Source organism: Papilio machaon, chromosome 7, assembly GCF_912999745.1.
Source record: "Papilio machaon chromosome 7, ilPapMach1.1, whole genome shotgun sequence".
NCBI classification, from domain to species: Eukaryota; Metazoa; Arthropoda; class Insecta; order Lepidoptera; family Papilionidae; genus Papilio; species Papilio machaon.
In genome coordinates, this window is record NC_059992.1 from 8859660 (window position 1) to 8884864 (window position 25205).

At 36.0% G+C, this 25205-nt stretch overlaps 3 protein-coding genes across 5 annotated transcripts in view; 1 reads left to right on the top strand and 2 right to left on the bottom strand.

Annotated features, from left to right (window-relative positions):
- Positions 1-5233: 5233 nt before the first annotated feature.
- Positions 5234-13133, top strand: LOC106719462 (activating signal cointegrator 1 complex subunit 2 homolog). 2 transcript variants are annotated; one of them, XM_014513807.2, is made up of 6 exons: positions 5234-5303; positions 10900-11018; positions 11182-11305; positions 11548-11676; positions 12091-12339; positions 12687-13133. In XM_014513807.2, the coding sequence occupies exons 1-6, from the start codon at positions 5283-5285 to the stop codon at positions 12990-12992; spliced, it is 948 nt and encodes a 315-aa protein (XP_014369293.2). In that variant the 5' UTR covers positions 5234-5282; the 3' UTR covers positions 12993-13133. The 2 variants fall into 2 exon arrangements, with proteins under 2 accessions (XP_014369293.2, XP_014369292.2); XM_014513806.2 differs by having other exon boundaries at positions 12088-12339; positions 12687-13132.
- A 2649-nt stretch (positions 13134-15782) lies between these two features.
- LOC106719461 lies at positions 15783-17933 on the bottom strand. Its single transcript, XM_014513805.2, has one exon. The coding sequence runs from the start codon at positions 17888-17890 to the stop codon at positions 15833-15835; it is 2058 nt and encodes a 685-aa protein (XP_014369291.2). The 5' UTR covers positions 17891-17933; the 3' UTR covers positions 15783-15832.
- A 2615-nt stretch (positions 17934-20548) lies between these two features.
- Positions 20549-25205, bottom strand: part of LOC106719521 (altered inheritance of mitochondria protein 3) — a 28956-nt gene continuing 24299 nt past the window's right edge. Inside the window, exons 2-4 of one of the 2 annotated variants that reach the window (XM_014513876.2) lie at positions 23022-23144; positions 22544-22711; positions 20549-22268 (exon numbers count right to left, since the gene is read on the bottom strand). In XM_014513876.2, coding sequence (XP_014369362.2) covers positions 21027-22268; positions 22544-22711; positions 23022-23144 — 1533 coding nt within the window. In that variant the 3' untranslated portion in view covers positions 20549-21026. Of the gene's footprint in view, positions 22269-22543; positions 22727-23021; positions 23145-25205 lie in introns of both variants that reach the window. The other variant, XM_014513875.2, reaches the window with a different exon arrangement.

The following is a 25205-nucleotide window of genomic DNA, read 5'->3' on the forward strand; positions in this document are numbered from 1 at the left end:
TAACTTAATATGTTTGAGTATATTTTTCTTGAAGTAGGTTTTCAATGTCGTAGCGATGTTGTCACATCAATGTTACCATCCTCCTTTTCCCTTTGAAAACAAAAAAACAGTGTTGTATACATGTGCTGTGACATTTTAAATCCACGAATACTCTACCATGCGTAATTAACACGTGACAAATAAAAAATCCACACGTGACAATTTCATTTAATAAAAAAGCAACGTATTAAAGTTAAGGTTGTATTTTATAATTACTCGTACAACTTAAGTGTAATTGAATTTAAATCAACTGGTTCGTTAGTTGCTTGATGTCGAAATGTCATAAGTGCCACAGACCTCCGGTTTCGTCTCGCAACAAGTCGCGTGAGCTGCGCCTGTATTACACAGAATAATGATAACCTAGAGATATTACATTAATTTCAATGTGTACATAATGATAAGTTAATCAACAAACAGGGAAAATAAATTATTCCCATCGTCAAAAGCTCCAATGTACCAAAAAAGTAATGAAAAAAAAACAAAAATATAAAATTTTATTTTCCTTTTTAAATAGAATGATGATAAAAGGTATGTTTTTGTACATGAACAATTTAAACGGAAAATAGTATTTATTATTATGTTCTCTCTGTTGTTATATACTCTGCGTTTCACATTGACCACGAAATAAAGTGTTACAGAGCAGTTAAATGTCATTTCCTTGTCCAAGAGGACCGGTATCTGTATCGGGTAATGTGATACTGGTAGTGTAACGAACTAGTGCGTGTCATAACAATACACAAAAACAATCACATCAATTTATATACGAACTTATTAATACAATAATAAACATCAAAATGTATCTTATCCTAGTGAAAAATAGTCTTAAAGTTTTCTCTATTATGTAGATTATGATTATTGAAATCAAGCAATTAATAAAAAATCTTTTAATACTTTGAGATTGAATTAATTATCTATATACTAGCTTTTACCCGCGACTCCGTCCGCGCGGAATAAAAAATAGAAAACGGGGTAAAAATTATCTTATGTCCGTTTCCTGGTTCTAAGCTACTTGCCCGCCAACTTTCAGTCAAATCGATTCAGCCGTTCTTGAGTTATAAATAGTGTAACTAACACGACTTTCTTTTATATATATAGGTATAGTTATATAAAAGCTTTGTGTAATTACACAAAGCTTAAAGCTTTAGCATTACATTGTAGTGTGTATGAAAGTTACAAGGTCACGTCTATATTTCCGTGACAGTTCATAATCAGGTTGCTTTATTTGTCTGCATTTATTACACTGCATTCAAATTCGTCTGGTAGCAGGCATTCGGTTATCTACTGAGGGTCAAACACTCACTTATCGGTTGAAGAAATATTATTATAATACGAAATACTTATCATAATCCATGCACGTATCTTTACACAGGCACTAAAAGACAATATACCATTGAAATCTTTTTTCGGTAGCAATTTCACTAATTTATGGAACACTAAAGGTCTGTTTTATCTCTAATATCCAGTGATTTCATATTTTGTACTAAAAATATATTGGAAAGTAAAAACAAAGTCATTTTGATCCTAAATCACATGTGATAATCACTCCACAATAAAATAACTTAATAAATGCTGTCAATTGACTTGACAAAAGTTTCTATCTGCTTAATGGCTACGCTTATGAGATCATAGATAGTGTATTTACACGAGGGCAGAAAATTAATCGTATAATTTCAATGCACATGCCGAGACAGAACAGTACAGTCAGTACACGTTCGAAAAATAGCATTACTGGTCTATTCTACTGTTCTACCTATGCTGTCTTCGTGAATAAATAGCAAAAGATCTGGTCCACCTCGCAGTGGCTGGTCGCATTCTTACCACAGAGGTCATCGCTGTCAGATAGACGCGCCATTTACTTGTATATACATAATTTAACTTCTCATGCTGCATTTATATAACTAAATATAGTTAACCGAACTTATCTGATCCGGGAGACAAATTAAAATAATAACTCATAAGTTAATCAATAACAAAATGCCATACAACACTCGAAGTAAATCGAGACATACCTAATTTATTGTCTTTGTTTAACACTAGTCGACCTATGGGCGAATTCACAATCAAAGATTTTTTTAAATTATTGACTCTTTAAAAAGAAGTACAAAGTCTGCTTCTATCTTATCTAATATATAAAATTCTCGTGTCACAGTTTTCGTCACCGTACTCCTCCGAAACGGCTTGACCGATTCTCATGAAATTTTGTGAGCATATTCAGTAGGTCTGAGAATCGGCCAACATCTATTTTTCATAACCCATTTTTTAACTGCGCGCGGACGGAGTCGCGGGCGACAGCTAGTCTTGCTTATATTATAAATGCCAATGTATGGATGGATGGATGTTTGTTAAAAGGTAGCTCCACAACAGCTGCATATGTCTCGATTAAATTTGATATAAATATAGAGCAGTCTGGAAAAACACATAGGCTATCTATAAATCTAAAAATTTGTACGGTTCCCGTGTCATCATATTAAAGTTTGGCATTTTGGTTAAATATTCTTTATTATGCTCAAATAGCTTGCTTATAGTTTGCCGATAAATGCCATCTGTGCCAAAAAGATGATAGATTGTTGTGCAAAACAAATTGCTGACAAGACATTACAAATGCATTAGATTTGTTGTTTAAGTGAAAGCAATAAGAAGCGAGGACGAAACAATGTCGCTACCTGAGACCTCTCATAAAGTTTTATTGTAGTACTAGCTGTCGAACGCGACTTCATCCGCGCTATATTAAAAAAAAAAAACTTGTTAGCTTTTTCTTCCAGATTATGTTCTACATCTATGCTGATATTTAGTTAGATTTCCACCTTTAATTATGAAAATTTATTATTGAATTGAGTCAACTTAAATCGCGTTTCGCACTAAGCAAGGCTGGTTCTATGCATTGTGTTTGTTCCAACTGTTGCTAATAGATGTCGTTGTAAAACGACTAATGTCCAATGCCCAAAAGTGTTGTAAAGGAATGTTTTATTTATTTTACCATATGTTTATAGTAGTTATTTTATTTTCAAATTAAATAAAGTGATCCAGTAACTTATTATCAATTGATTCAAATCCACTAGTGGTCACCATAATTTACGAATTAGTTATCAACGAGATTTTTTTTTTTTAAAATAGCTGTACGCACTTCTTTGCCACATTAACTTTAACTGATTCGAATTTCTTGTTCATACGGTTTCGTTTCATGTATTAATACTGTAAACGGAGGATGTAGTTTTTTTTCATCTTTTAATATCAATATACAAAAACTATCGGATATTTGAGTCAACTCAGTACATGTTCTTTATTGAAATATATAGCTTAGTTATATTTAGGCATTTTCATTTCAATGACCTATGTGACAGACAGCTGTCTCGGATGTTAAGATTTTTACAACAGATCTAAAAGCTGGTAACTACATAAAGCATTACATATACAAATTTAGTTTAGTTATAAGTTTTTTTTTTAATAAATAAAGTCGCTAGCAATTTACCAAAATATTTAAACAAGGAGTTTTTAATCTCTTTTGTTATTCACAACTTGTTGTTTAGAAGCTAGTCTTGGAAATTATAACACGAATTAGTTATGTAATGTACCTTAATTAAATAGTTTTAAATAGTTATTGATAGGTTATTAAAAATATCAATTGGTTGGCTATCTAGGTCGCGTTGTTACCTAGGCGACCTAAAGTTAGAACAAAAACCTCGCCTCTCGTGATACGAAATGCATTGCGTATTCAATTTGGTCGTCTGCTCGATTTTATACATAAAACATTGAACTGCACACAATAACTTACACTTTCTATCTTAAACACTTTAACATGGTGTAAATTGTATCAACTTTCAATTTATTTAAACTGTTGTCACCACATATTATGTCAAATTATTTAAACTTTCGTGAGACATTATCATTAACTTATATAGAAACGGCTAAAACACTCACGTATATATATCCGGTGTCGTCACCGACTAGTTTCGAGCCCTTCGGGGGCCCTTCATCAGGGTGAGTGGGACTGGTATATCAATGAGCGACGGGCCGCGTCCGCGAAATAATACCAGTCCCACTCAGTGTGGTCTCCAGGGCCCCCGAAGGGCTCGAAACTAGTCGGTGACGACACCGGATATACATACGTGAGTGTTTTAGCCGTTTCTATATAATATGTCCTTAAAGAAGATAGAGTTGATTTGCACCTAATTGAATGAAATCTTACTTCTTACTTTTATTATAAATGCGAAAGTTTAGATGGATGGATGTTTGTAGGTGTCTCCAGGACGGCTTAACGGTTGTCGGTGAAATTTTACATAGATGTAGACAATAATCTGAAAGAATACAGGGTACTAATTAAGTTTTTTTTTTAATTCCGCGTGGAGTTGCGTGCAAAAACTAGTTGTTAAATATAGTAGTTTAATAAATAAATAAATAAAAGAGTAATATATGTGAAGAATTATACGAGAGAAGAGTTATTTATTTCAGTCTTGTACTTTTCTTACACATTAATAAGTGTGTAGAAAATGAATTGCAAATATATTTCAAAAGATTTCAACAAATTCCAATCGTTATATTGTTGCTGTCAATAATTTGCTATACTTTTGCTTTAATAGTACTTTATATAATTCTGAAATCGCATAATAAAACTTTTGATACGCAACAATATTTTACAGTAATAAAGCACAAAGAGCGGTGACAGTTGAGTGACTAAGTTACAAACTTACAATGCGACAGTGTCTATTTTACAATATTTTCCGGCAACAGTTTTTCGAGGTGTTGCCTTCAAACGTACACATAAAATTATTATTTACTAGCTTTTACCCTCGAATCCGTCCGCGCGGAATAAAAAAAAATGCACACAAGATAAAAAAGTTCCTACGTCCGTCTTCTAGTTCTAAGCTACCTCCCTATCAATTTTCAGCTAAATCAGTTCGATCGATCTTGAGTTATAAATAGTGTAACTAACACGACTTTCTTTTATATATATAGATTAACAATATTGTCTTAATTTTTTCCTTTGACTTAGATTTTAAAAATAGGTTTAAAAACCTATGATTTTTTTTTCTATTATAATATAATTAAAGTATTAAATACTACTGTGTCTAGTTCGGTAAATGTATATTATTTTACTATAAGTCCTCAATTGTTAATAGTGTCGTTTGTTAAGGATATAATCGACACCCCCTTTGCCGAAAATAATATGATAAAGCTGTTCAGTGAAAGGTTTCCCGGCGGTATAAAAGTGGAGTGCACGAGCGCCGCGCCTCTGATTTGACGATATGACGCCGCTCGCCACTTTGGTACGTGCTAATATTAAATTAAATACATAAAACTGTCAAATTATTATCATTAAATAGAGTAGCATTTTTTATTAACATTTTAAATTGTTTTGTAACATATTTCTAATGATATTCTCTTCCATTTTGACATTTAACAGTTACGTACTGTGTTTTTTTAAAGGGGCATAAACATTAAATAAAAAATATTACTCTATGTTAATGAAGTTGTTGCTCTATTTTAGTGTTAATTGTGTAAATTTATGTAACGTGTCAATTTTTATGACATTATATTACAATGACCTTTTATACGCAAAGTCAAGTGAATTTTCCGCAATAGTTGTACTTTCTAATTGTTAATGTGTGCGTGTGATAATGGTCTAAGTGACGTCACTGGTTGCTTTGGTGTGTGTAAATTAATGTGTTGTGCTAAATAACCTGTGACGTAAACACTTGTGACATAGTGCTGGAACTAAATATTTCATATATTTATAAACAGTGATAACTAGAGAGAGTAACTTCGATAGGTTGTGAGATTACACTGTAGAAATACTTGTGTAAAAACAGTATTGTCATCTTTCTCACAATATTTGCAAAGCAGAAACATGTATCAATATAGATACCACCATAGTGTTTACTGTGACGTTTGTTTGACGTCTGTTTCGATTGTCGAAAGAGTTGTATTAAAATATAATGTTGTCTCTCTTCTATCAAAGAGAGTCAGCAGGAAAGCTACAGTGAGTGTATTTTTCTTTTATATAAATCAAGTAATTAATTAAAGAGACGGGTAAAAACAAATTATGAGTATTACTCAGCAGTCTAGCGGTTATAACTAGCTCTTTCGTAACATGTTATATGTTTGATTCCTAACCGAAATTAATTACAAAATTTTCTGACTTCCACAGTTTAATTTGTAACCAGTTATAATTAGGAAAATGATTGTGAATTTTCACATCGTAACGCTTGGATACATAGTTGAACCTTGAGGGCTCAGCGGCGAGTGCGCTGGGTGTCGAATGTCGGACAGTGGGTTGCAATCGCTGTACGTATTTGTGAAATATTAATGTTGCATTATGTTAGTATTGCGTCTATCAAACGCCAAACGGAAAACTATAATCAGCTATATTTAGCATATTTTAAAGTCTTAAATATAGAAGTAGAAATTTTTATTTATTTATTAACATACATTCTCTACTTACACGTTATTATCGTTTAAATAATTTTACACGGAAGCAAAAAATAATTTTATTTATTGTAATTGAGTTAAAAAAAAACAAACGACGTCAAAACAAAGATTCTTTTTAATGCAAATTGTTTATGCTATTAAAGCTTTAAAGTCGGAACTTTAGTACATCGTTGAATTAAAGCGTTATGCTGAAAATTATATAAAATATGTTATATTTAACCAAAGTATATCGTGTATTAGACAGTTTATGATAAAGGTCTGGTTGCGTAGGCGTGGTGGGCGGACAAAATAATAATGCATAGTAGCACATACTTCACAGTAACCAGACGATAATACAGTGACAATAATGACAAGGTTTTGAGATCTTTATTAAATTAATAATAACAACAATTTAATTTGCTTAATGCTAAAATAATAAAAATGTTCCTTCGATGAAATTCTTTTGATAAATTGTTATCCATCTCTCAACTCTTAAATTTCTCGTAAGATAAATCTAAGCAAAGTCGTAACGTAAATCTTATATATATATATATATATATAAAATTCTCGTGTCACAGTTTTCGTTCCCGTACTCCTCCAAAACGGCTTGACCGATTCTCATGAAATTTTGTGAGCATATTCAGTAGGTCTGAGAATCGGACAACATCTATTTTTCATACCGCTATCAAGTTTTTTTTTAAATGCGCGCAGACGGATTCGCGGGCGACAGCTAGTACGGACAATAAATTTCATCCTTACAACCGCGATTCCTAATTTACTTAAGTCTGATTTCATTTTTAATTGCAATATTAATATTTCTTCTATAAAATAATTAATTCCTGTTTACTTATGTAACCTTAAATTTTTGTATCTTATTAAATAAATTAAAGGAAATGAATAAAATGTTATAGACAAATGCTTTTTATCAGCGCAAAGAGACTGATACTTTCAAGGTTTGTATCGATTAAAAAAATAACATGTTAGTAACAAGTCGCTCCTTTTTGTTTTATTTATATTACAGAGGCCACAAGTTGACAGCGAAATTAAATACTATTGTATCTGTAATTATAGTACTTTATAGGATTAGTCCGTAACGGATATAATTAAATTATTAGTTATTACTACATGATTAAAATTGATTGTGTTCATATTTTTAAATATTATTAAGTAAAACAGACTTTGAAATACACTTCACTGTATAATTAGTATTCTCAAACATCTTTTAAATTATTGTCATATTTTGTTAAACTATTGAAATGTTCAACGAAATAACTATCAGCCACTTTCATAAAGGTTCTTAAAACCTACCAGTTTAAGAACCTAAAGTAAAACAAGATTATATTGTATATAGCATAAGTGGAAATAAATAAATAAAAAATATAGAAATTCCCTTCAAATGACGCTCCAATCTTACTAATATTATAAATACGAAAGTTTAGATGGATGGATGTTTGTTTGAAGTGTCTCCGGAACAGCTCAACGGATATAGATAAAATTTTGCACAGATGTAGAACATAGCCTGGAAGAAGACATAGGCTAATTATTACGTTTTTCTTTTAATTCCGCGCGGACAAAGTTGCGTGCGACAGCTAGTTGTTAATATTTAAAAATATTTGTTACATTACTTAAAGTTTTTAAATATCAAATCAGGACTATCCCGACAGTGTCAGGTATCATGTACACTCTAGTGTTAGTGAACGGCATGCAACCGGACCGTGGCCTCTAAATACTTCTACTTTCCGATTCGACGCCCTTTTGTATGAATTATAGACTTACAAACACTTGAGGTACAGATCTGGTCTCACTATAAATAGTAATGAGCGAATTTAATACATGTTCATTCGAGGTTTCATATTTTTTATGCGTTCTGTATTGACGGAAGTATCAGAGCGTAGCGCTACGTAATATGTAGAGATGATACTGCTACGCCGTAGCGTATGACGTCTCGGTCACTAACGCATCTGCACAAACATTTTACATGTACTTGGGTAACATGTACGACGTAATTGGGTTATTGGTTTTGTTGAGTACTTCCGTATTTAAATTCGTCATATTTTGATCTTACTACAATCTATATTTATAAAAAAAGTCGTGTTAGTTACACTATTTATAACTCAAGAACGGCTTAATCGATTTGACTGAAAATTGGTGGGCACATAGCTTAGAACCAGGAAACGGACATATTATAATTTTTACCCCGTTTTCTATTTTTTATTCCGCGCGGACGGAGTCGCGGGTAAAAGCTAGTAATATTATAAATGCAAATGTTTAGATAGAAGGATGGATGGATGAATGTTTGTTAGAAGGTAACTTTAGAACGGTTCAATGATTCTTGCTGTAATTTGGCATAGATGTACAACATAGTCTGGTTAACACGTAGGCTACTAATTAAGTTTTTTTGATTCTGCGCGGACGGAGTCGTGGGTGACAGATTAATGGTGTTAATTAAGTTAAGGTTAACGAATATCATATTGTGACAAGAAAAGTGTGTTAAATACTTTTCAAAAGTTTTCCCACAGTTAGACATAAATTTGTTGAATGAATAAAATAAATAAAAGACCATAATAATAAATGAAAGACCATTTAAGACATTAACTATAAAGGCCGTTTTATTTTTAAGTTAGATAATTATTGACCTTGACTTACTTTCAAACGAGTGGCATGTCCTGTGCAATAAATTGTATTTAGTGACATTGTCGCTTAAGTTCCACATTTTTAAGTGTACACTTAGATAAACTTAAAAGAACTTTTAATAACTCGCTGATAACGATGTGTATTAACCTAATTAAATTAACTAATTTATACTAAATAACGGTATTATTTAACAGTCAAAAGTTAACAGTTTAATTAAATTTTCTAGCGCACATACAATTGTTATATTACGTAATTTTAAGTTATAATTTTTAAGTTTCTTTTATTGTAACAATATCTTTATTCATGCATATCAGAGACCGTTGACCGCTTCTATTTTTTATGTATTACTTATTTATTGCACGGTAAGTGGCCGCGCGTGCCCGACACAATGTTAGCCATAGCGAAATTGAATGAAATTTGACACGTAAAGTCATCATTGCGTGAAGTAAATGGTGCAAGGGACATACTGCAAGCGATTGCTATTCCCTATCACTAGCTGTAAATTTCCACTGCCGAAACAACCGACTGCAAAACAAAGCTGTATGTTATTTTTGTTATGTTTGGTTCATATAAGTTGTCTTAGATTTGTTTCTTGAGAAGAATAACTAAAGACTAGTTTAAGCGAAAACATTGCTACTGCTTTGCATAAGCTTATCATCTAGTTACTTAAAGGTCTTAAATTTAAACCCATACAAAATCTAATATATAAAATTCTCGTGTCACAGTTTTCGTTCCCGTACTCCTCCGAAACGGATTGACCGATTCTCATGAAATTATGTGAGCATATTCAGTAGGTCTGAGAATCGGCCAACATCTATTTTTCATAACCCCCCCCCCCATTTAGTTTTTTTTTTAACTGCGCGCGGACGGAGTCCCGGGCGACAGCTAGTAATAAATAAAATATAGTCCACTAATAAAAGTCCACGTCTATGTTAGTGGTGACTAGGCTTTTGTCAACCACGCTGGTCCAGTGCGGATTGGTTACTTAATGTTTTACATTATTATTAATTTCGTTCTCTTATTACAAAATACGCTTGCGTCGATGTCTTAGGCTACGTTTATGTTCACGAATATAATAATATCGCTGTAGGTACGCAACCGCAAGGTCGCCAGCCACATTTCACGTCCACTTTGACCAATTTGGTAATTGGAGTAGATGTTTTATAGTAAAAAATATTTTGGTCACGTTTGTTATAAAAATCTTGATAAATGTAATTCAATCAAGAAAAAAAACAATGTTAGTAAAGTTTCACATTACCCTGTCTTTCTATCAAAAGACAGGGGGAATCTTCTAACGATTTCCCAGATACCAAACACAATAATTCAATAAAAGCTCATAGCAGGTTAATATTTTCAATTGCATTTCAAATTATGATGTAAAGATAAATATTTGCTTGATGTAAGTACTTTATTTACTATATTTAATGACGTTTTAAAAAATGCACTAAACATTTTGGTTCGTAAAAGTTATTTTCAATGTCATCAAAGGAGCAAACATCATCGAAGTGCGTTAATATTCTAAATTCACTGAAAAATAATTAAACCACACGAAAAGGACAGAAACTATTTTTCTACCTTTTAGTCCTATTTCGGTCGTGATGATTTTTATACACGCACGCAGAGCAGTGGGTCAGTACAGTAGGAAAATAGATTCTTACATTGTTTAAGGAGCAGTTCTGACTTGGAGTGTTTGTTCCAACAATAGCAGTACTGTGCAATCATACTGTTCTACCTGATCTGTCCTTAAGTAACACTAGCATAAGTGACATGCTGATTACTAACGTCCAAGTGATAATGAGATTATTGTCCTTTTGTTTTCAGTTATTACTGAGCGTGTGTGGCGCGCTGGCGCAGTATGCGGAGGACCGGGCGCCGCGCTACATCGCCTCGGAGCCCAAAGTCGCCTCCACACCCGTGCCTATACTCAAACAGATCAACAGGTACCTATATCATTTGATAACTTTCTGCTGCTACGTAACGTTAATTGCTCATTAATTTAATACCTTGATTTAGTACCAGATATCTTCAATAACCCAATAACTAACTCTGTCTGAATTTTCTTTATTCTAAATATGTATGAACATATAATTAATTCATGTTCAGGCATCACGAAGACGGTTCTTATACTTATGGATATGAAGCCGCCGATGGGTCGTTCAAAATCGAGACAAAGTCACAGGCCGGTGAAGTTAAAGGCAAATACGGATACAAAGACGACACCGGAAAAGTTAGTATTATGTTTATTAAGTCAACATTCTGAAGAAATGATAAAACTAAACTGATTATTCTATGATTTAAATTTGAAGCTTGTCCTAGGATATTGTTCCCAATAGTAAAATGATGGGATTCGAAACCACGGCCGCAAGTTCAGTACTGTACTCTTAATCAGTGTGTTATAACAGCCTCAAATCTTTTGAAGCCACTAACCCAATGCAAAAAAAGTTCATATATTTGTAATTCCAATTCCAGTTACGTGTGATCGAGTACGGCGCCAACAAATACGGATTCCAGCCGGCAGGCGAAGGCATCACTGTCGCGCCACCAACTCTCGTCGATGAGTCTACCCGGGATGAAGGACTACGGCCCGGCAAGCAACAGGTATTGGGGTTTTCAATCATCTTTGTGTACAAACACAGAGCACAATTTTAAGTGTAGTGGAGTGTAAAAGCATCCAAGGAAATACATTTATAAATTGAAGGAAAAGGATTTAAACAGCTAATATCAAAAGATTTGATGTAAAACACAAGTACGTTAAAACAACGAATTAAGAGTCGATGCATAGTTTTTACATGATTATCAGGTAATATATAAAGTATGTAGATATATCTTTACCTATTATACACCACTTTGATAATTCCTATAAAATACGTAAATGTCAGATAATGAATAATTGATTTCAATGTTATGTGTGAAAGCTTAATTATGGTCTACTTCATCTATTAGTTAAAAACTTTTATTTTTAGAAGTAAAACCTAGTTTTACAACTTGTTAAGTAATCACAATGTGCAGCAGGGTGGCAGGTCCCAGTACAGGGCCCCAGCGCAGGCGCAGTCCATTGACTATGACTATGAGGAGCCAGCCCCTGCACCACGTCCAGCGCCTCGCCCCGCGCCACAGCAGCAGTACCGTCCGGCTCCTCAGCCGCAGCCCCAGCAGCAGTACCGGCCAGCACCTCCCCCACAGCCTCAATACCGCCCGGCACCTCCGCAGCAGCAACAACAGTACCGCCCGGCACCTCAGTCAGCACCCACACCTCCTAAGGTATGCATACTATTTTTGGACTCTATATTAGACCTTAGTGTTTATTAATACTTTAGTTACTAAATTGATGGTGCTTAGATTTATTGACAGATTTTAGGATAAGGGCTTGTTAAAATTGCATTAACTAAGGATCAGTTTAGGGAGCGATCATAAGACGTACTAATCGTGGGTTCCTCAGACTAAAATCCCCGTTTAAAACATAATGTTGTCTCTATTTTGTCAAAGATAATGACAGGGATGACGATATGTTTTAAACAGAGATGAGCACTTTCGCTGAAATTAATAATAAATTTAGTTTCTAATTTTAAAATCACATTTTCATTATCTTTTTATTTCCATTAAACTAGCCACAATTCTTCGCGGGTGCAGCGCCCACTCCAGTAGAGCAGGACAACTTTTTCAGTCCGGAGCCCCAGCAGAGACAGCACAAGCCCAAGCAAGAGTTCAGGCCGGCCCCTCAACCTCAGCAGTTCGCCTCAAGGCCGCAAGAGTTCAACTCTCAGTTCGATCAGGCACCGGCCAGGTTCCCAACACAGAACCAGATCCCACAACAACGACAGTCCTTCTCCATGCTCGATCAACTACTAAAGGAGTACGCTTTACCCCAAGGAGGTTCAGCACCTCTCCACGATATCAGCTTCGGGTCCTACTAGTTTCTGAATTAACGAATTTTTTTTATATTGTAAATATTTAGTGTATTTTTTAATTAAAACCAAAAAAAACTTTTGGTTTTATATAAATACTACAATTGAACACGAGTTTGCTCAAATGTAGCATTTTTAAGAAAGCTAAGAAGAAAGTTAAATGCTGTGAAAATACTCAATAAAACATAAAATAAAGTAGTACTTACGTATAAATATTTGATTTGGATTTCTTATTGAATTGTATCTGTTAGAATTAAATAGAAAAATTGAAAAGAACCTTAAACGGATCTCAATAGTAGTTGTATTATAAAATAAATTTTGTTAAAATAATCGTTTCAACGTATTCATTGATAAACAGTTATAAAAAATATTTAGTTGCCATTTGTACCCAAGAATAAACGTGAAAACACATATTAAAAATAATAAAATCTATTTATTTTAAAATAAGTATTATTATTCCTGCATTACGCTCGTCATGTGGAAGGAATTCCATGTTTCGTCTGATGAGTGTTCGTGTCGGAGGCGTAATTGTAGTCCTCTTTCCCCTCCCATCCTTTTCTTATAAGGAAAGTGTGAAAAGGAGTGCATTTGACGGAGGTATTGACGCATTGGATGGGCAAATATTCTTTTTCTGCGCATTAAAGGTAGAAAACGCATCTGCAATTGCGGAGGGGGAGCGATATTTCTGCGAATTAAAGTGGCCGCTTGCGCGTCAGCCATCTTACCATATAAAATCAACATTCGCACGTAGCGTAATAGTATTTGATTCTTTTGTTACTATATTAAAGCTTTAGCCATTTTTTATATTATAAGGTGACAAACGGCAAACAGCCAACTAAATTCGCCGAAATAGCAAAGCAACCCCTTGCCATGGGCATCCGCAATTGTAGATGTTTTACCTCTAATCGACATAACAAGGGGAAATATGCTCACTCTGTGAATTCCCCCCTCCATGTCCCCTTCCCATCCTTTCCTTATAAGAAAAGGGTGAGAAGGGAAAGTGGACTCAAAATTTGAAATAATGCGTTAAATAAATATCGAAGAAAGTAATTTTGATGAAAACTGTTATTGAATTTATAGACTTCGTTTATGTCATGTTCTTTCTACACCGTTCTGAAAAGAACGTACTAATGTAGTACTTTATTTCTTATCCCAATTAATGGCTTACAAATAGAATAATAAAATACGGAACGTATTTTGTAGAATATGTTGGTATGATAATATTTTATGTTTTGGGGGCCGTGGGAGTGATTCCCACAACGTACTTACAGTAACAACAATGGGCCACTCACCTGCACATATGCTTGTTTTCCCACTGACTTACGCAACAAGATCATTATCTACTTCGTCTATATTTAGAGTAGAAGCGTATGGATTTTCATTTTGAGGACACAGTTGGAATTTTTTAAAGAAGACGCTGGATATTTCTGGAACTATTTATTCCTTGACAAAGTAAAAAGTATCGCTAAAACTTTTAGACTATGTATAGAGCAGTAAAGAAGAAAAACGCACATTGATAGTAATTAAATAATATTATAAAATGTTAGTAGATGTTGAAATTATGTAGGCGATTTAAAAGAACCACTCCAAAACGACTAAACGTCTATTGAAGTTACAACAATAAAAGCAAGTGATGCATTGTTGTGCATTTAACAACTTCAGGCTGATAATTGACAAGACCAGACAATTGAGAAAGCAAAAAATTGTTATCAACTTACAACATTTCCACGTATAAAACTAAAATTTTATTTGCTTGAATTTAGTTCTCGTACCGTGAAGGCTAACTATTGTAGGCCGGGCAGTGCAACCCACACGGCCTTGTGACCACATACACCTATGGGAGAGTCGCCGTTCTCATTCTGTTGGCTAAATACGCCTCTATCAAACAATGGTGTACTCTATCGTATTTTATATGAACAATGTTGTCCAAATAGACTAGACAAATCGCTGTGACCGAAAATACTCTGGACCATTACATACCCCATCTTTTGGCCACATCGCCTCTTAACATCGGATGGTACTGTGACCAAGTCTTATTACTTTTGCTCATTATAAAAAAATATAATTAATTCAGTGACTTCATCAAATTCAACATCATAGATATCACTAACTTATTTACCCTTATAATAGTGTGGTATGGATGAGTTATTTTTTAATTTTATTTAACTACTAGCTGTCGCCCGCAACTTCGTCCGCGCGGAATTAAAAAAAAACATAATAAGTAGCCTATATGTTTTTCCAGACTATGCTCTACATCTGTGCCGAATTTTATCAGGATCCGTTGAGCTGTTCCGGAGATACCTTCAATAAACATCCATCCATCTAGACATTCGCATTTATGATATTAGTATGATATGATTAGCAGATGAATCTTTAACATTGGATCTAAGTGGTTAATTATATATGTATTCAAAATTTTCGTTGTGTAATACATCATCCTAAATAGATCCACTAGATTAATTCACAATCAATGTGTAAGAATATGTAACGCAACGTGAAACAATGACAGACATGTTGTAGAACAATACAGTGGCCTGGTTGCTCCCACACTAGTTTTGTGATTACTACTTGTGTCTTGTTATGAACCTTTGTTTATTGCAATACGGAATGGCCTAATATTTTGTTATCTTTGATATATTAGAACATTGTACTTAAAAAAAAATCAAGTTATTCAAGTGAATGAAATAGTCGTATTGAAATGCTCTATTGAAATAATTTGAAACGCTATCGTATATTCAAAGTAATTTTTTAAAAAATATTTATTACAAAAATGGTACAAAATATTTACAAAATTACAGTATTGTACTAAAATATCACTTGTAATTTAAACCTATGGTAAAGGGACTAACCTAATGCCTGTGCGCGGGCTTCACCTGTGAGCCTTCCTCACCGAGGATCTGCACGTTCCTAACCTGTTTGCGTGTTGGCGCGGCCGTCGTCAGCTCTGTAGAGGGCGCCGGCGTCGGCATGAAGTCGGGGTTGATAGCCAGCATCAGCATCTTTAGCAGCAACGCCTCACGGATGTCGGCCGGCAAGTACTCTGGCGTTTCTTCAATGTTATTCGAAGAAGAGCCAGCCGCGTCGTACGGTCGAGGGTACAGCCTCCTCCTCGGCACGTACCGCTGGCTCTCGTACTGATTACTGTCGTAGTTCATCTGATTCGAGTACACGTCCTGCCTATACTGCTGCTGCTGGTCGTATCTATAGTCATATTGATCGTCGTCCATGTACCGTCGCGCCATCTGGTGACGATTGTAGTCAAAGTTCTGACGGTAGACCGGCAGCGGCTGATACGGAGGACCAGGAGCTACGATCTGATCCATAAGGGATTGCAAGCGATTCTGACGAAGTATCAAAATCTGAAGGAGGCGTTTTAAATCTCTCGTGCTCACTGGCGCTTGTATCGCGTTCATTTCTTCAAGAGGGTCGTATCGCTGCTGGTACACGACCGGCGTAGGCGTAGATCGGTACGGGTTGACGAACCGGGCTTGGTATCCTTGAATAGGAACACCTCTCTCGTCCACTGGGATGGGAATAATTCTACCGACGGGTCTCATCTCATACGGAATCGTCACCGGTTCAACTGTGCTTTTAGTGGGATGTGCTATGGGCGTTTCCTTTTCTATCTGTTGCTCCAGTACTTTTTCTGGGTACTCAAAGTGAAGAAATGGCCGCTGATTTCCAATGGGTACAGGTGCTCCCGGATTGTCTCTCAAATATTCCTCAGTCCTGAAGTGAACAGTGGGTTGAGGCCTTCGGTAAATCGGTTGCTGGTATAGTCTGTCGTCTGTATCTCTGTGACTATGTATATGGACTACCGGGACGGGATTCGTTGTAACAACACTTTGTTGATCAAAAACCCGACCTGTACTGGCTTCCACCGTTGTTTCCTGCTCCTCTGCAGTATCCTGGTGGTGGCGCTGCAACTTTTGTCGAGCGGATACCAAGCTGTGGAGCGGGAGGAGCCTAGGTCGGGGAGTTGTAGTGGTGAAGAGCGGACGCACCGATCCGTGAGATTGATGACCGCCGTATACGTCAGTGGAATCATCTCCTACCGATTGTTGCAGACTCAGCATGTGTGGGTTGGGGCTAGTTCCAGGCAATTCCCGTCGTATTGTATTCGCTTTGTTCCCTTCGGGCTCATCTTCGTCGATGTGCTCATGGACCGGTTTCACTGTTGATGGTAAATTCGTAGTCGTTTGTTTTGTAATTAAGTCGTCCTTGACTGTCGCAGAGGTAGGTTTCGAAATCTGAGTCCTAGTCTTAGATTCTTCTCTAGATTTGTATAGATTTAAGATATTGCTTGTGGTCTCCTCTATCTTTTCAGTGGTAGTATCGAGATTAGTCGTTGGTCTCGTAGGTACCGGACGTCTTCGGGGTATAGACTGTATTACAGTTCCTCTAGTCGCACTCTCCCTGATGCTACTCCTTGTGGGGTACACGACGGTTGCCAACGGTCGTCTAGTTGTCGATGAAATAGTCTTGTTAGCCCTGACGACTATGGTGGGCGTACTGGGCGTCGTACTCGTGGTTACCGGTACGGGAGTGGTGTCGCCGGACGACGAGTACGTGACGCGTTTTATCTCTCCATCCTGATCGATATATCCAAATGTTCCTTTAACATTGCCGAGGACGTCTCTGCTCTCGATTTTGAAGGTGCCGTCGTCAGCCTCGTACCCTATAGTATATGATCCGTCCTCGTTCAGTCGTCGTATTTGTTTTACGATTTCTACCTTACCGGGGTCTGCCGTTTCACTGACGGTGAGGATTTCTTTGGTGGAATTGGTTGAGGTTTCGTGTGTCGTGGCATTGTTAGGGGCGCTGGTTGTTGTATCAGTCGCGGCGGGCGAGTTAGTTGCTTTGGTGGCCGCCAGGCACGCGACAAGTACGAGTTGCAAACACAGCATGGCGCTATGCGCTAGGCCGACGGGGGCAGCATGCCGGCGCTACGGCGGCGCCGCGCCCGTTGCCTCCCTATATAAAATATCGCCCCACTCGCGGCCGCGGCGTGCGAACACCTTACGCAAACCGCACCATTGTTGTCATTTCATTATCTGAAACGGAAAATCTTTTTTCTATGCCTCTGCACATACTGTAATCGCAATTGTCTAATTATCCACGAAATGTCTAGAATGTTAAATCATGATGACAGTTTTCAACACTTTAAAAATAAGTATTAGTTGTAACATTGCAAGTCGGATATGTTGCGTCTTCTATGGAATACTAAAACTATTTTCTTGTACACTAATTAGTGGATTGTTTGTTAGTGAAGGTGGTGTCTTTGTTAATTCTTCTCACGCTGCAACTCAAGGTCGAGTCGTTGGTTTTGTTTATCGTTTAACAATAAATCTAAGTCCATGTTGTTTTAACAAATCTTGAACTTCGCGTTTTTTGTTGTCAGAGTTAACTTGCATTAGAATTAAAGCATGCCTTAAAAAATTAAATGCCTGATTATTATATAAGTAAGTCGCTTCTTAACTAATTGTTTATCTCTCATTCATTATCATTCCCTCTGAAGTGATTACATAATGTATTTCAAAAATGTATGGAACTGACACGTGACAATTATGTGTATAAGTCAATAATATTAATCTGAAAGTAAAAAGTATAAAAGGAAATGATAACGGCCTGAATCTCATTAAAACACTCGACTCTTCTTGAACAATGGTAAAGTTAGATATAACAGTTAACGAAAGGCTTAAGATATAAATCACGTACGGAGATGTAGAGAGGAGGTTATGCAAGAGCGAGTAAAATAATTTCCCATCCTCGTTCTCTTTCATTGATATCAAACTGTTCACATGAATTATTTTTTATAGAATTTGTATCATTACATGAACATATACATCCATAACGTAGACGAACATTTATCGACATTAATTTAACTATCAGTAAGTTATAATAATAATATATAATAATATTTATATAAATATTTGGATCTCGCGCACGAGATTACAGCCATGTGGCATATGGAGTCAACAATTATCGTACCGATAATGCTATCCGTGAACGGATTAATTGCGAAGAGCCTCGATCACCACCTAGAGAGGCTCTCGCTCGGTAAGTGGGTGAAGGGTCAGGCACAGAAGGCGGTACTCCTGAGCACGGCACGTATTGTGAGGAGGTTTCTGTCTCTGGAGACCTAACCGCCGGTAGCTTGGGCCCAAGGCTCCGCTGCCGACGTATTTAGATTTTTATAATTTTGTTTAATATTTATTGTTTTAGATTATATTACAGAAAATATATAAAATCAGAAATTAAATAAAAATGTGGAATAATAATAAATAAAAACCATTATTTTAGTTAAAATGATTTATATACTATTATTTTAAGTTTAATATTGTTTAAGCGCCATCTATTGGTGACGATCAAAAATATTTTAAGCTTTTTGATTGTCACCAATAGATGGCATATAAAATCAAGCTTCAAGCTTCCCGCTAAAAGCACTTTTGTCTCACCCCATTCAATAGAAGTAGGAAGATGGCAGGAAAGTATCATGTTTAAATGTTTTCCTTTTTAATTGTTTTGTTAACGCTTAAGAAATACTACCGAAATCTAGACAGAACATTTTTTCGTGGTAATAATGTTTTTAATATATTCCTTAAGATCTAAAGTAGCAACTGCAAAACCAATGCAAAGAAATTCAAACAAAAGAAAATGTTTTTTTTATCCTTGTTTATATTTTATGCAAAAGCATACTTTAAAGTCTTTTGAGGTAATATAGTCTAGGTATAAGTAAAATTTTATTTCAAACATATTTGATTGATTTTTAAAGGTTAAGCTCTCAATAATTCATTGATTGCCACTATAAATAGCAATCGGAGGCTAAATAATTATGTTCCAGGTGTTTCGCAACGTTGCCGTAGTCGAAAATAATTTGTGTAGTGATAGTTGCAGTTAATTGTTAACTTACTCGTACTCAGCCCGAACGTAACCACTCTCGTTATAAATTCTTAGATCAAAATCATCGCTAATTGACCGCAGTATAACATTATCGTGTGTAACACACAATTATTTGTGTATCGATGTTACATAAAGCATATGTTACGTAACTAGAATAATGTAACATGTAAATAGATTTAATATCAGAAGTTATAGGAAGTTAAAAATTAAAAATTATTAGGAAATTCTTTTATAATTTTTAAGAACTAACCTCTAAGTTAATATAACATGTAATTTTATAGATTTTACATTCGTTATGACTTATTGAATAACTAGCTGCGCCCGTCTGCGCGAATAAAAAATCTTAATAAGTAGCCTATGTATCCTTTCAGACTATGTTCTACATCTGTGTCAAATTTCATCATGATCCGTCGAGCCGTTCTGAAGACACTTCAAACAAACATCCATCCATCCATTTAAACTTTTGCATTTATAATATTAATAAGAGTATGGTTACGTTACGTGGCAGCCAGACATTACTTACTTTTGATTATTTAAAGGAAATCGCCACTATCGCCGCGCCACACGCCTCAATTAAGGTAATATAATTAAAAAAGATTAATAATAATATAAAAAGTATAATTTATTATTAAAAACAAGAATTAATACAAATTACTATTGCAATTTTTTTTTACAAAACGTCCCAAACGGAACGGTCGGGGACTATCACGTACAAAATGTTTCGTTCGTTACATTACAAACTTACAACTAAACTTTACTAAGTACATCCGTCATATTATTAACTGAGACATCATATAATACAACTATCGGACTCATTTAATCAAATCTGTCCTTAAATATGGTATTATATAAGTGTGATAATCGTAAAGAAATATAATGATATAGTGATATATGTTTGATAACCAACTATCCATGTGCAGTAATAACTTTACATTAAACAGTACTCAGTTAATAATGACCGACATTAAAATAAGGTACAGAAGACACAAAGTAATATGTACAATTACGGCCGTCACTGTTCCCAAAACTAAACACTTGCATACACAACAACCGAGCGACCGATGACATCTGACTTGTGATTCTTTATGGCCATTTCGGACTAAATCGATCGCTAGATGTAACAGTTCATACACTAGGCAACTAGAACTGGATGCCGTGTCCCCGCAGGAAGGCGTCGATCTGACCCGAGGACGGTGACTCCCCACGGGGAGCCACGTAGTAGTATTGCGGGGCGGGTCGTGGGGCTGACTGGCTCTGTGCGGGCTGGCTCTGAGCTAGGCGCTGTGCCTGTGCTCTTGCTACGGCACGGTCCCTTTGGAGCTGGCTCTGCTGCAGCTGTTGCTGCTGCGCGAATAGCTGCTGCGAGCTCTGGAACTGTGTCTCGGATTGCTGCCTCTGGTACAACTCCTGAGGGTTCGCCACCTGGTGCCTGTATAGTGGCGCGCTGGACGCCGGCGGCCCGGCAGGTATTTGCGGAGATGGAATGAAAGGTCTCTGAGCCTGAGGTTGCTGCTGAGCCACGAACGGTTGCAGTCTTTGATTCAGGTTCAATTCTCCCTTTGTTTGCGGAAGCGTTTGGAAAAGTTGAGTATTGTACTGTCCGCTCGAAGGATCGTAAACTAATTCGGTCGAGTATAGAGGGTTACCGCTGGGCGTTTGAGCCGCAATAGTAGTCTTTTGTTGAGTGTTCAAGGACGAAGGCGTGGTTGATTGATATTGATTTTCCCTGTGGAATTTAGCGAATTCGGCAGCGAAATCTATTTGACCCGGTCTTCCAGTTGTCACCGCCACCGGGGAAGGAGAAGGCGAGTAGTTTGGTTCTGGGCTGTACTGAATCTGGGGTTGGGGCTGAGGCTGCGGTTGAGGCTTAGGAGTCACTTGCACCAGTTGCGGCCTGAAGGTGGTCGCTGGGGGAAGAGGCCTAGGAGTGGACACTGGAAGAGGACGAGGAGTGATGGCAATCTGTTGCGGTTGTTGGTAAATTGGCCTTCTCACTGGTGCCGGGCGTTGCACAACTCGCGGTCTGATCTGCTGGAGAGGTTCTTCTTCGGGTTCTTCTTCGTCGGCGTCCCTGAAGTCGTTCTGGAAGTAGGTAGTCGGCGGTCTCGAAGTGGTGGGCCTGACGGGCGGCCTGGTCGGATAGTTGGGAATACCGTCATCTCTCTCCGAGGATTCCGGAGCGGCGGACTCTGGTTCGTCCTCCTCGTTGGGCTTGTTGGGATCGCAAGGGTTGCCGGACACGTAGGTGAACTCTCGTTTGTTGCCGTCGGGGTCGATGTATCCGTATTTGCCTCGGACAACACAGTCGGTGCCTCTCGTCTCCTCTTTAAAGGAGCCGTCGGCCGCTTCGTATCCGAAAGTAAAGCTGCCGTCGTCATTCACCTGAAATTGAAACGGTACTTTTGAACAAAAACACTTTTACATATTGATGACACATAGTGTATTAATCAATAACGCTACAAGTATGCTAATAAGGACGCAAATAAGACTACGAGCAAAAAATCATTTAATGAAATACTATGTCAGTTGTCGGTGTGGAAACCTGTAAACTTAATGTTTCCAAACGAGGTAAAGTGATATTTAACAATAACTAAGTAATATAAGTTTCTCAGAACTTAGAAAGTGTGCAACTAGTGTAGATTTAGAGATGGACTGACTTTATTGTAGTTGCGGATTGTCTGCACGGGCGGCTGCTTGGGCCCCTCAGACTGCAGCTGCTGCTGCTGCTGTTGCTTGTATCGTGGCGGCGACCGCTGCGGCGCGCGGGGCTCGTATTCTTCGTCAATGCGGTCTGACGCGCGGTACAGGTCATCGTACCCGTCCGCCTGGACAAGTACAACCTGTAAGTTTACATTTAGCTACTTGTATTGAATCCTAGATCTTTTACAATGCATTATGCATTTTCATACTCAGTTTGAAGTTTTTCTATTATATACAGATTAAGAACTGCATGTTTAAGAATACTACTGGTTGCCCATTGGTTCATATCGTATTATCAAAATTCATACTCGAAGAATTTATTAAGTCCAATTACTATAAGTCACATTTAACATTATCCGTTCGTACGTTTTCCTTAAAAAAGGAGTACAAAGTTTTTGCTTCACATATTTATATAATTATAATATTTAGACTCACTCCTCCGCCTCTCTGCGGCCCCTGGGGTTCGTATTCGTAAGCGTCGTCCACTGGTTGCTGCAGTCGAGGCCGCGTGCGCGCCTCCAGCCCACACGCCAGTACCGCGAACACAGTACATAGCACCTGCAACAGTTATACATTATAACATTAATACAAGAACTCATAATATTATAATAATTCAATAGACAGGCACACAAGTTAACAAGAATTTTGCACCACGACTCTTTAGAGTTCTCTCAACAAACACTGACACTTCAATCTAATGATCCCAACATTTTCATGTCACAATATCCAAATTTAAGGAACGCGTATGTCTGACATTTGATGATATTGTAGAAACACGTAAACTAAGAAACAATATTTTATTTATAGCAAAGAACTCGGATCGCACCTTTAAGGTAAAATAAAACAGCAAAAAGGTAAAACATCAATTAAACGGTATGTTTCCGCGTAAGCATTTTTATTATAACACAGCTCAATCGATGTACTTGACCTTTGACTACTCTTAAGCTATAATTTGATTACGTGACTGAAAATGTATAAATAATTAAACCTTTAACATCATTTTTTCATGGTGCTTGTTAAATATGAATAAAGTTATAATTAATGAAAGATATGATAAAACATTAATGGCATAAAAGCTGTTAAATTAAACGTTACCTTTATCTATCTCATTCTTACTTAATTTATTACTTAACAATCACAAAAGTTAATGGCGAAACAATGAATTGTATTTCATAACTCCACCATTGTTCATTGGTACAAGTCTTGTTAATGCTTTTATCTCGTAAATTTTTAATAGAGCCAACCCATTGCCAAAACATTGCAATTCATTAAACATTATGAGTATTAGACATCTTTCATGCAGTCTATGCATGAAAATTGACGTGATTAAGATGGAAGTGACGGCTGAAAAAACGTATGATATAAATCAACATGGAGGACGATAACATGGTGTGGCCTTAACTGAAATTATATAAGATCAAAGATTAATAATTCTTTTTATTAGACAGCATTACTATTGAGGCTTTAATAACAAAGAATTCAGCAAAAATATGAAAAAAAATTCTTATACGTATTACGCATTATTGTAGTCGGTCAAACAATTACGACACACATTCCGACCTAGTCATACAATGTAATGGCAGGGCGTTGAAGGAATAACATAAAAAAACAATTTCAAACAAAATGCATTCAAAAGTACCATAAAAAACAATCTCAAACAAAATACACTAAAAAGAAACAAAATAATGTCATGAAAACTTCTTTCTTTCTTTCTTCTCTCTTTCAAAAACCCTCTAAACTCTAAAGAAAGTTCTCTTCTTTCTTGTAACATGTCTATATTGTATAATTATTGTTATTTAGCAGTCGGTGTCGGCCGAAGTAAATAGGTGACATTTTATATTTGAGATGTATTAGACATACTTACGTTTATGTCCCTACTTAGGCCGAAACCGACTCCAAAATAACAATAATTATACAATATAGACATGTTACAAGAAAGAAGAGAACTTTCTTTAGAGTTTAGAGGGTTTTTGAAAGAGAGAAGAAAGAAAGAAAGAAGTTTTCATGACATTATTTTGTTTCTTTTTAGTGTATTTTGTTTGAGATTGTTTTTTATGGTACTTTTGAATGCATTTTGTTTGAAATTGTTTTTTTATGTTACTTTTGAGTGAATTTTGTTTGAAATTGTTTTTTTACGTTACTTTTGAGTGCATTTTGTTTGAAATTGTTTTTTTTAAGTTACTTTTAAGCGCATTTTGTTTGAGATAGTTTTTTTTTGTTTTGAAGTCGGCTATTTTTTTTTTCTTAAAATTTTTGTTTTATTTCACAATTTTTAGTGAATTTGAAGTTCAATTACAAATTTCCTTAATACGTATGAGGAAAGAAATAAAGAAAAGGACTTTCCTATTTAATATGTGTGTACTTCAATTCAAAAACTAATTTAGAATGCAGCAGATAACCACTTATCCTTTAAACAGTGAAATAATTATCAAAATCGGTATACAAATTGAAAAATAACGAACTAATACATCGTAGCGTGCCTTTAATTTTGTCTAGCCGCGCGCCGCCGTAGCATTTTTCGAATGCGCGTAGTTTTTAATAATTTAATATCTTCCAAACTATTGATCAAAATTACATAGTTTAAAGGCTAATGTAATCTGCATTTAATACTCTAGCCAT

Excerpts from the sequence above, each read along its gene's own strand:
- LOC106719461 (XM_014513805.2), bottom strand. The coding sequence starts at position 17,890 with ATGCTGTGTTTGCAACTCGTACTTGTCGCGTGCCTGGCGGCCACCAAA.
- LOC106719462 (XM_014513806.2), top strand. The coding sequence starts at position 5,283 with ATGACGCCGCTCGCCACTTTG. Across the intron at positions 5,304-10,899 it reads TGACGCCGCTCGCCACTTTG|TTATTACTGAGCGTGTGTGG; the intron begins GTACGTGCTAAT and ends TTTTGTTTTCAG. Across the intron at positions 11,306-11,547 it reads ACAAAGACGACACCGGAAAA|TTACGTGTGATCGAGTACGG; the intron begins GTTAGTATTATG and ends TTCCAATTCCAG.